The 12,110-nt window shown below is 45.5% G+C and overlaps 1 protein-coding gene and 1 long non-coding RNA gene across 2 annotated transcripts in view; one reads left to right on the top strand and one right to left on the bottom strand.

The window, feature by feature from the left end:
* LOC133456638 (uncharacterized) overlaps positions 1–12,110 on the top strand; it is a 219,415-nt gene that overhangs the window by 69,562 nt on the left and 137,743 nt on the right. The gene's annotated exons all lie outside the window — the stretch shown is intronic.
* Positions 1–12,110, bottom strand: part of fam120c (family with sequence similarity 120 member C) — a 100,567-nt gene that overhangs the window by 24,496 nt on the left and 63,961 nt on the right. Inside the window, exon 11 of the mRNA XM_061735147.1 lies at positions 4,772–5,021. Coding sequence (XP_061591131.1) covers positions 4,772–5,021 — 250 coding nt within the window. The remainder of the gene's footprint in view (positions 1–4,771; positions 5,022–12,110) is intronic.

Raw genomic sequence — 12,110 nt, 5'->3', positions numbered from 1 at the left:
GGAGCGGACGACCGGGTCCAGCGCGGGGGGAGCGGACGACCGGGTCCAGCGCGGGGGAGCGGACGACCGGGTCCAGCGCGGGGGAGCGGACGACCGGGTCCAGCGCGGGGGAGCGGACGACCGGGTCCAGCGCGGGGGAGAGGACTGGCGGGACCACCGCGGGGGAGCGGCCCGGGACCCGGGAACACCGCGGGGGAGCGGACCGGGTCCACCGCGGTCGGGATCCGAACAACGGGGTATGAAAAGTTTATTTACTGTTGTGCTTGCCTGCCACGCTGATGGACAGAAACGGCCGCCGATGGTGATTTTTAAAAGAAAAACGTTGCCTAAAGAGACTTTTCCAGCCGGAGTCATAAAGGCAAATGAAAAGGGCTGGATGGATGAAGAGATGATCGAGTGGCTGAGACAGGTTTATGTGCGGCGACCCGGTGGTTTTTTAAATTCTTTAATGCGGAAACAGAAGATGAAGACTTTGAAGGGTTTGATTGATGTGAAAAGTGAAATAAAATATCAAACTAAGTTTTGCTCCCGCTCTATTTTTAAATAAGCACACTTGTGTGTGTGTGTTCTGCAGCGCGTGTGTGTTTTGCGGCGCGCGTGTGTGCAGCTCCGTCTCTGTAGACTGCGCCTTTTGGGTCGGTGCGCCGTATGTGTGTTTTAAAACCAAAAATTAAACACAAAACTGAGGGTGCGCCTTTTCACACGGTGCGCCGAATGGTCGTGAAAATACGGTAAATTAAAGGGGACCTGGGCCGCTCGGTGGCGCAGTATACTGAGGCTACAGTCCTCCTGCAGCGGTCGCAGGTTCGAATCCCGGCCTGCGCACCTTTGCTGCATGTCATCCCCCATTCTCTCTCTCTACCCCTTTCCTGTCTGCATCTTCAATAAAGGGCCACTAGAGCCCAAAAAATCTTTAAAAAAAAAAAAAAATTAAAGGGGACCTATTATGAAAAACAGGTTTTTTCTGTCTTTAACATATATAAAGTGACCTCCCCTCAGCCTGCCAACTCAGAGAAGGAGGAAAGCAACCAAATTCTGCAGTGTCTGTACAGCCGCCCGGATGATCCGTCCAGTGTGATGTGGATCTACGAGCCAATAAGATTCTGCTCCCGTCGTTACGTAACGACAGGAGCATTTACATAGTTTGGCCTCCGATGCGTGAAACCACGCCCACAACTAACTCCGCCGGCCAGAGCTTCGCCATTTTTTCATAGCGGTGTATCGCGTCATTCAGGCAGCCAATCAGCACAGAGCCTCATTATCATAGCCTCGCCGACTCAGAATCCCGCATAGATAATGAGGTTAGAGAATGGGAAGATAAAGACATGGCTCAGAGGCTGAATTTCTAATTTATTTAGCAAAAAAAATTAAAAGCTTGTTTTTAAGACATTCAAGGCCTGTTTAAAATAGGGATTAGATCCATAATAGGTCCCCTTTAAGTTTTGGAATGGTTACCTGCAAAACGACTACTGCAGGGCTCCAGACTAACTTTTTTCACTAGGAGCACAGTAGCCCCTAACTGAAAATTTTTAGGGGCACAATCAGAAATTTTAGGAGCGCACATCGTTTATCGACACGCTAACCAAATGTTTACATTTCTACTACATTTCAGTGTATTAGTAATACGTATTTCATAATAGATTAATGAATTACCACAATGTGCTGTTTCAAATGCAGTGTTAACATTTTATTGTGCATTTTTAAAGATGCCGCAACATAAAGTAAACTGACAGCACCATTGCTGTCATTATATATAAAAAAAAACATACATTCACATGATAAAAAAGTGCTTGGTAACAAAGTGCTTAGTAACCTTTCAGCCATGAATGTAACTGTTAAACACAGTACTTAACAAATGTACAAATATTGGGGGTACTGGCCAATAACATTTCCCTACTTGTGTCTTTACTAAAACCCTGAACTTACACCAGTCGACCAAATTCACTGCCTTCACTCAAATAACTAAGGATCTTACCAAGAAATATTCTTATGTCTAACCTAAAAATGCCATTACACCTGATAAAAGGTTAGGTGTTTTTCCCACATGTTAAAATTTAACTTTCATTTGTGTCAAGCAAATTTTAAGCAGTGTTCAAAATAAAATTATGAGACCTGCTGTATTGGAGCACATTTTCTTTTAGTTAAAACTGTAGCGGGGACAGATGTTTAGAGAAACCTATGTATGTACCGGGTGAAGGCTGATTTATGGTTCCGCGTTACAACAACGCAGAGCTCTGCGTCGATTTAAGGCGGAACCATAAATCAGGCTTTAGAGGGGGGACATATCGGAGAACAACCAGAAGAATATAGAGTGGATTAAAAATAAAAGTTAAGCAATGAGCTACATGTGTCTCCCGTCTGGGCCATTGCAGACTTATGGCCTGAGCATGATGTTACTAAAACCAAACATACCCGCCGCCTCTTTCTTCTAACTTAATGTGCGCGCCGCGGCGGCAGCGAGTTGTGTCGCATTAAATGTCGTCCGGGCGTAATACCTGCTTTGAGCTGGTGAAATTAAACGAAAAAAAAAAATAAAAAATAAATAAATAGATCCCCCAACTCATTCCCTTTCACACTCATTGGCCTGCAAATATGGGGGTTCATTGAGGCACTCCTTCAACGTTTAACGTGTAAAAAAAAAAAAAAAAAAAAAAAAAAAAAAAAACACTGGCAAATTTACTGGTCGCACGTGTGCGAGTGGACATGAAATTCAGTCGCACATACTCAAATTTTGGTCGCAAAATGCGAGCGTCTGGAGCCCTGTACTGGCTTGATAAAAACTGTGTGGCAGGGTGGAGGAGCAGCCACTCAGCGGATTGGGCACAGGTGTGCCCAATCAAGCTCTCCACCCTGCCTGCCTTCATAAGGAGCAGCTGCACTCCAGAGAGGGGCTGCTGCTGGGAGGAAGCTGCTGAAGCTGAAAGCACTTGTGTCTTGGGTGAAGGATTGAATAAAGGTGTTCCTGCACTAAATCCTGCTTCCTCTGTCCTGTCGGTCGGCCCCAGTGGCAACGAGCTTGCTACAAACTGCCACTCCTGCCGGCTCTGTGTTTGATCCTGGTTGTCAGGCCAGCGGCGTTGTATGGCAGCTCCGCAGACAGATGCTGTGTGTGTGTGTGTGTGTGTGTGTGTGTGTGTGTGTGTGTGTGTGGGTGAATGTCTACAGTGTAAAGTGCTTTGGGGCTGTAGGAGCACAGCTGGAAAGCGCTATATTAGTGTAAACCATTTACCATTTTATCTACAAAAAAGATTTTGAATAAGAGCACAAAATCATCAAATAAAATCAAGTGTAATCACGCTGGAAATGTAATAAGTGTAGTTGTGGGAGGAAACATAGCGGCACCTGGAGGCCCGTCACCTGCACACGGCACCGTACCCACAGGACACACACTGGACACACTACTCATATGCTACCTTCATAGAAAATGTGACATTAAAAAGTGTCTGCCTCTGAGTTCCTGGCAGCCTCTCCCTGATCTTGACTCTTGCAGTAAAGTTCAACAATCTACTGAGTCATACTGATCAATGCTCTTTTCATGATATATAACTACATGATTTCTTCAAACTAGTGTTTTCAGCATTCATATGACCAGTGACCCTCCCTCCCTGTGCGTATGGCCTCATCTTCCAACGGGGGCCACATGTGCGCGAGGGGACGCATTTGCAATGGATGCACATATGCGCTACTGTGAAGCGGAGGAGAGAGAAGAGACCTGTAATCTGATATCTGACATGTGACCAATCAGAGACCTGCTCTGCAGGCTCCTGCAGAGCTGCAGGAGGTGAGGAGATGTCGAGATGTCGTCCAAAAGACATCACGAGTCAGGAGCCAGCAAGAAAAAGAAAAAGGCAAAACACGAGGAAAGTCGTGCTGCACTTGAAGGTGGGATGTTGTTGAAATAAAACTTTGCGGCACAAACACCACAAACACCTTTTCCAGCGGCCCTGATGAACATTTATTGAATGTCTTGTTAACGCCCTCTGCATTCACCTCTGACAACACGAGTGGTAAAATGACCAGTTAGTGGTCGTATATAAGCTATAAACTTTAGCCAATATACAATATATTGGCTAAAGTTTTATGTCAATTAATGTTAAGAAGTTTTAGACGATTTTTAAGGAGATAATGTCGCCATCTGTTGGTGAATTTAATTCACAACAGTCAGCTTAGGAGGAGACATTACAGAAAAATACTGATTGAAATGAGTGTGTAGCTGGTGCATTTGTTGACAGAGGGAACTAAACTTGAATGTAAAGTTTGATCCTGAATTATGTTTTCTTAGAAAAAAAAAAAAAAAAAAGAAGATATTCTAGCACTGGCGTGACACTACGCGTGTCCAACTGGACTCCCAGCAGTCTGACCAGCTCTGATCCAGCTGGACCTGAACTATGGGATTTTTGTGCGTGTGTTGTTGTCAGATGTAAGTCGCTTTGGATAAAAGCTTCTGCTAAATGACAGTAGTAGTACTAGTAGTATCAGCCTTAAACAACCATTCAATAAAAATGACAACCCGTTTATGGTGGCTGTTCATTACCTGAATGACATGAAATGCAGAAATAATCACATTTCTGCAATAATATTATTCCTAACAATGTTGACCTGGAGATTCAAATCCTAAAGAAATAACAGAGGCGTCTGGATGTAATAAAGCGGTGGAACATTAGGACTGTGCAGCTTGACAGCAGCCGAGTCATGGTACCCGTCTCTCCCGAAGTAAACATGTTTAAGCAGGGAGTTACAGAAACAACAGCCTGTGTGTGTTTCCTGTTACCTGAGCACGCAGCACATGAGCAGCAGATGCTGTGGGACTTGTGCTGGGTTGAGGAGGGCTGGGCAGTCGGAGCGCAGGCAGGCCAGGAAGGCCCTGGTTCTCCTGGAGCGGTCTTCGCTGGCCCGGCCCAGCCACAGCCGCCGCAGGTTGGGACAGGTCCACTCCCGGAAACACAGGGCTGGAACCAGCTCCGGCGTCAGGGCCGACTTGGCCTTACCGCTGCTCCACTCCTTCACGATCACTGGAGGAACTGTGAAGAAGAGCCCAGAGAGACGTGTTGGGATTAAACTAAACACACCGATGTGTTTGTGTGTGGGAGACCTATACTGCATATTAAACACACATTCCTAAGTATAATTATACATATTCATACAGACATACATATATATGCACATACACGCACATTCATATATAAACATATAGATTAGTGCTGTCAGGCCATTAAAAAAAATAATCAAATTAATCTCATATCTGCTAAAGGTCCCCAAATAAAGTATTAGAATTCTAGGACATTGCAAAATTTCAGTCCATGACTAATCAATTGAATACACTAAGGGCCCGATTTACTAAGATCCTAAATAAAGAGTACTAAATTGCGTGTGTACTGAAAAAGTTTGCGCGTGCTGTTGTTGCGTGGTTTGCGGGTGATCAACTAAGATTGCGTGCGCAATTGATTGATTTGATTTTAATATTTAATTGGTCGGGTTTGCGTGACCCGGCGGTGCTCAGCATGATCTGAGGAGAAAAAGACAATCAGACACAGAGCTGGAGAGCGCTTTGATTCAATCTATTTATGAGTTAAGTTTTTATTCAGATGTCCACAGTATATTGCAAATATTATATATTATATAGCAAACACTGACAGTAAATGTGTGACAGACGGGACCATCATATGGCAAGAAGAGAAGAGAAGTGTTCAGAACAGTGCACAGAGCGCACACTAAAGGCTGATTTATGGTTCCGCGTTACACTAACGCAGAACCGACGGCGTAGGCTACGCGGCGACGCACACCGCACCGCGACCCTACGCCGTCAGCTACGCCGTCGATTTAACGCAGAAGCATAATTCAGGCGAAGCTGCAGTCTCTGCGCTGATCCTGACACAGCGGGTCGGAGCGGATTTGGTCATGATGTTTAACCTGTGTTTTGTGATTAATAAGCACGGGTTTTAATTAAATGTAATTTACGAAGGATGATTTCACGTTCAATAAGATAAATAATCAATAAAATACAAAGTTTTGGCACAAAGGCTTGGCCTGCTTGTGGGCGAGTGGAGGGGGGCACAATAAGAGAAGGTCGCAAGATATAAGGCGAAGAACTAAAGAAAAAGTGGCCTTTAATAAAACTTGTGCAACCATTTTTAAAATAGCATGCAGCAGAATAAAGACTCTCTCTCTGAGTATTCTTTGATTTTGGATGTCGCCTCCTTGCCACAATAACAGCAGCAGCAGATTAGCACCTTCCTTTCGAACGTATTAAATACAGACGCAATCACAATACGCGCAATTACTTTCAGGCTTGGTAAATCTCATTGCGCGTGGTAAATTAACCTATTTGCATCTTCCCCTCCCAGTATTTAGCGCTCTCTGGCGGGTACGCCCCATATTGATTATTGATCAGGGCAAAAGTACTAAATGAATAGCGTGCGCTATTCTGCGGATTTCAGAGACGCAGTCGTCTTTGCACGCTGTTAGTAGATCAGCTCGCACATTGGTTTGCGGGTGCTGTCAAGTTTGCACACGTTTTTACGCATGCAAACCTTTAGTAAATCAGGCCCTAAGAAGAGAAGATTTGAAATCCACATTTTTATTGGTGAAGTGTTTCATAAATGAAATTCAAAAGAAAAAGCTCAAGCACATCAGCAAACCAATTAGGCCAGGTGTTTTATTAAAAAATGCAATGCAAATACAGTTAAATAAATAAAATTCAGAAATAAAATACAGCTGAGTCTCAAAAAGGCACTTAAGCAGACTCTCAATTCAAAATTAAAACTAAGGCCACGTTTACACATAGCTGGGTATTTACAAAAACGGATATTTCCCCCTCTACGTTTTGAAAAATACCCTGGTTTACACGAACCCGCATAAATAGCTGTTAAGGTGCCTGGACTTCTTCAGCTCCAAAATCAACATCATTCACCATCAACTGGCCTCAACACGCACTTCCACAAATGACCCACCTTGGATAACTACCACCAACCAACCTCTCTCCAGCTCTCTCACCAATTTCACTCCGGTATCAGAACACACCATCTCAGAACTCATCCGTAAAGCCAAAACCACCACCTGTCAGCTCGATCCCCTCCCCACCCTGCTTGTCAAAGCATGTCTGCCATCCATTTCCCCCATGATTACCGAAATAATTAACTCTTCCCTCACCACTGGAACTGTTCCCCCAATCCTCAAACTAGCTGCCATCATACCCACCCTAAAAAAAACCCGGTGCAGACCCATCCGACCTCAATCATTACAGGCCCGTCTCCAACCTTCCCTTAATCTCCAAAACTCTGGAAAGGGTGGTTGCAGCACAATTAGGCCCAATCTCAATACTCTCCCTACTTTTCTTCACTCGCCCTTCTTTTCTCCACTCGCCCTTCTTTTCTTCCCTAACCCCTAAAAAAGAAGGGGGAGATTTTAGGGCACTTGAGATCTAGGGCACTTGGCCCAGGTGCCTGTCCCATTTCTCCTACTCCCCCTCGTTTTCATCCCTAACCTGATCAGGAAGCAGAGAGCCAAAAGCTGTTTTAATTTCAGCTGTAGCGCTTTATATGGCACTTTATTAAGTTTTAATATTTTTTCAGGCATAAAGGTAACCTTAAGATCCGCAACCGGGGCTCAGTTTATCCAAATAACGCCTGTTAAGAAATTTGACCCGATGTTTTGGGAGATGAGAAGAGCCCCCGCCCCCGGGGAGCAGCAGCAGCTCACAGCCCGAAAACAGACGTATCCGCCGGGTCAAGCTGCTGCGTCGTTCCCAGCTCTGTTGAGAATTACGCTGGCTGAAATAAATCATTTAGGAAGATGTTGGTTTAATAGATGAAATCTAACAGTTGTAGCTACGCCTGTTAAGAAATTTGCTCCGAAATTTAGAGATTTCTGTCTGCCGGCTCCGGAGTTTAGGTCCGCGTTAAATCAACGCAGAGCCTACGGCGTAGGGTACGGCGTAGGGTACGGCGTAGGGTACGGCGTAGGGTACGGCGTAGGGTACGGCGTAGGGTACGGCGTAGGGTACGGCGTAGGGTACGGCGTACGGCGTAGGGTACGGCGTAGGGTACGGCGTACGCCGCGCGTCGCCGCGTACATCGACGCAGACCTTACGCCGTAGGTTACGTAACCTACGCCGTAGGCTCTGCGTTGGTGTAACGCGGAACCATAAATCCCTTTATTCTGGCGTGATCTTCGGCAACTTTATCTGAAAGTGTGTAAATGACCCAGATAACAGCTGGATTACTTTGTGGTTTCTGAAGACTATTATATCAGAAACATCCAAAACAAATCTGACGAGTCACAGGATTATTTCTCTCTATTTCTCTGAGACGAGTCTGCCTGTTTGCCTTCGGTCGGCGAGTCAAATCGACGCAGAGCCTACGGCAAAAGCATTCTGGGAAATTTTCATACCCCCTCGCTCGCCAAGTCAGCATCTGAAATCCCTCGATCCGTAGGGGCTATTCTCAGCCCCTAGCCCTCGTTATGCCCCCTCCCCCTTGGTGAAAAGAGGAATTGGGACACCACTACCCTCACGGGAACGCGCAAAAGTTAGGGTTAGTGAAGAAAACGAGGGCGAGGGGGAGTATTGGGACGCAGCCTTACAGTCCCACCTCAATTCAAATAACCTCGAACGAACCCTTCCAATCTGGTTTCCGCCCCAATCACAGCACTAAAACAGCCCTGGTTAAAATCACCAACGACCTCCTCCGTGCAGCTGACTCCGGCCTACTCACCATCCTCATCCTCCTGGACCTCAGCGTAGCTTTCAACACCATTTCTCACCCAATACTCCTGGACCGCCTGGCTGGCATTGGGATCACTGGTGTTGCACTCTCCTGGCTTTCATCATACCTCACTGACCGTCAACAGTTTGTCCAACTACGGAACCATAAATCTGGGTGCACGGGTGTCACAATGGGTGTCCCCCAGGGGTCAGTATTGGGTCCACTTCTCTTCACCATCTACCTCCTACCCCTAGGTTCAATTCTCCGTCACCATGGGGTCCATCTTCACACCTACGCCGATGACACACAGATATATATCTCCTCCAAACCCACCGCTGCCATTCCTCCCACTTCCCTCACCACCTGCCTACACGACATCAATACCTGGATGAGCAATAACTTCCTAAAACTCAACAGCAATAAAACTGAGGCTCTTCTCATCGGCTCCAAATCCACTCTCACCAAGTCACAACTCTGCCCCGCTCTTCCCATCATCATCGATGGCTTCCCGGTACCCTTTTCCCCCCACGTCAAGAGCCTCGGCGTCATTCTGGACAGCACACTCTCATTTGCACCTCACATTCACAACATCACCCGGACTGCATTCCTCCACCTCCGCAACATCTCCAGACTCCGTCCAGCACTGTCCCAATCCAGCACCGAAATCCTGGTCCACTCATTCATCACATCCCGTATTGATTACTGCAACGCCCTCCTCACTGGCCTCCCAACCAAACTCACGGACAAACTACAACTCATTCAGAACTTGGCCGCCCGGATCATCACCCGCACCAAGTCATCTGACCACATCACCCCCGTCTTTATCCAACTCCACTGGCTCCCAGTCCAATACCGTATCATTTACAAAAACCTCCTCCTCACCCACAAAGCCCTTCACAACCTAGCCCCCACTTACCTCTGTGACCTATTGCAAGAATACACTCCCTCCCGCACCCTCCGCTCAACCTCTGCTGGACTTCTTTACACTCCCACCTCACACCTTAGCACCATGGGTGCCCGAGCTTTCAGTTGCTCGGCACCCAGACACTGGAACTCCCTCCCCCCACACATAAAACAAATAGACTCCATCACCACATTCAAAACGCAACCCAAAACTCACCTGTTCAAACTTGCCCATTCACTATGACCGGACATCACGCACTACTTCCCACCAGTTTGTTTGTTTACTGTTGTGTTATTTGTATTGCTGCTTTTAAGGATGTTTTATTGTATTTTTAATTGTATTTCTTGTTTTTATCCCGTAAGGTGACCTTGGGTGACGTGAAAGGCGCCTCCAAATAAAATGAATTATTAATTATTATTATTATTATTATGAGCAGCCAAACCTACAGGGGGCAGTGTAACGAGAAGATAAAGTCATGCTATCCAATCAGAATCCTGGAAAAAAACGTCAACAAATGACAACGTGTGAAGCCTGATTTATGGTTCTGCGTTAAATCGACGGCGTAGCCTACGTACGGCGCGCGTCGCCGCGTAGCCTACGCCGTAGGCTCTGCGTTGGTGTAACGCAGAACCATAAATCAGCCTTGACTGCCAGTTACTTCCAAGATGAACGAGAGTCTCTCGTTTGGAGTGACAGGGATGTGGAGTTACTTTTAAGTGTGACGTTAGAATATAAAACAGGTAAAATACAAGAAAATATTGACGGTGGCCAAACAAATTGTAAACAGGTCGCACAAATGATGCAGGTGACGTTTCTGTCGCATAATGTGACATTCTGAATCCTAAATCTCTGTTTCCCTCTGTTTACAAGCAAACGTGAAGACATAGGTGATTTACTAAAGGTTTGCGTGCGTAAAAACGTGTGCAAACTTGACAGCACCCGCAAACCAATGTGCGAGCTGATCTACTAACAGCGTGCAAAGACGACTGCGTCTCTGAAATGCGCAAAATTGCACACGCAATCCATTTAGTACTTTTGCCCTGATGAATAATCAATATGGGGCGTACCCGGCAGAAATCCTAAATACTGGGAGGGGAAGATGCAAATTGCTCCATTTACCACGCGCAATGAGATTTACCAAGCCTGAAAGTAGTTGCGTGGATTGTGATTGCGTCTGTATTTAATACGTTCGAAAGGAAGGTGCTAATCTGCTGCTGCTGTTATTGTGGCAAGGAGGCGACATCCAAAATCAAAGAATACGCAGAGAGAGAGTCTGTTTATTCTGCTGCATGCTATTTTAAAAATGGTTGCACAAGTTTTATTAAAGGCCACTTTTTCTTTAGTTCTCCGCCTTATATCTTGCCACCTTCTTTTAATGTGCCCCCCTCCACTCGCCCACAAGCAGGCCAAGCCTTTGTGCCAAAACTTTGTATTTTATTGATTACTTATCTTATTGAACGTGAAATCATCCTTCGTAAATTACATTTAATTAAAACCCGTGCTTATTAATCACAAAACACAGGTTAAACATCATGACCAAATCCGCTCCGACCCGCTGTGTCAGGATCAGCGCAGACAGACTGCAGCTTCGCCTGAATTATGCTTCTGCGTTAAATCGACGGACATATGATGGTCCGGTCCGTCACACATTTACTGTCAGTGTTTGCTATATAATATATAATATTTGCAATATACTGTGGACATCTGAATAAAAACTTAACTCATAAATAGATTGAATCAAAGCGCTCTCCAGCTCTGTGTCTGATTGTCTTTTTCTCCTCAGATCATGCCGAGCACCGCCGGGTCACGCAAACCCGACCAATTCAATATTAAAATCAAATTCAGTCCTGTGGCCCGTTTTTCTATTTCGTATTTTTGATCTGTGCCTAAAATTGAAATATGAAAAACCAGACGTTTTTCCGTTTTTTGTCTTACCAACTGCATTTATTCTATCGCAGGTTTTCTCCTTTATTGCGTTTCTTTTGGTAATGTTTAAATTTATTTGCTGTAGTTCATGAATGTGTTTATTTGCCTCTTCCACTAATATCTCTAACTCCAACTCGTCAAATTTCATTTTGCGCTTGTGACTTGTGACTGTGCATTCCATCCACTCTCCATGGCGCAGAGTTTGCGCTCGCAAACCTTAAGACACGCAACACCTCATTTAAATACTGCTGTTTGCACCTGTTATCAATTGCGCACGGAATCTTAGTTGATCACCCGCAAACCACACGCAAACAGCACGCGCAAACTTTGTCAGTGCACACGCAATTTAGTACTCTTTATTTAGGATCTTAGTAAATCGGGCCCATAGTTTTTGAAAATCTCCACCATGCTGGCTTTCTAGTTTTTGGGTTTAGGTAGCGGTAGCGCTAGCTTAGCTCAGACTGCAATCAGATCTCAAGATTTAGGTCGATTGCTGTTATTGTTTTGGTTGGCTCCGTGCCGGTTTCGTGCTTTGTTTGTGGTTTTTTATTGCAGATTTCCAGTGCTTGACGTGTGTT

The sequence above is a fragment of the Cololabis saira genome, chromosome 12, assembly GCF_033807715.1.
Source record: "Cololabis saira isolate AMF1-May2022 chromosome 12, fColSai1.1, whole genome shotgun sequence".
NCBI classification, from domain to species: domain Eukaryota; kingdom Metazoa; phylum Chordata; class Actinopteri; order Beloniformes; family Belonidae; genus Cololabis; species Cololabis saira.
The sequence above is the reverse complement of the archived record's forward strand: the minus strand, read 5'-3'. Positions and strand labels throughout refer to the sequence as shown.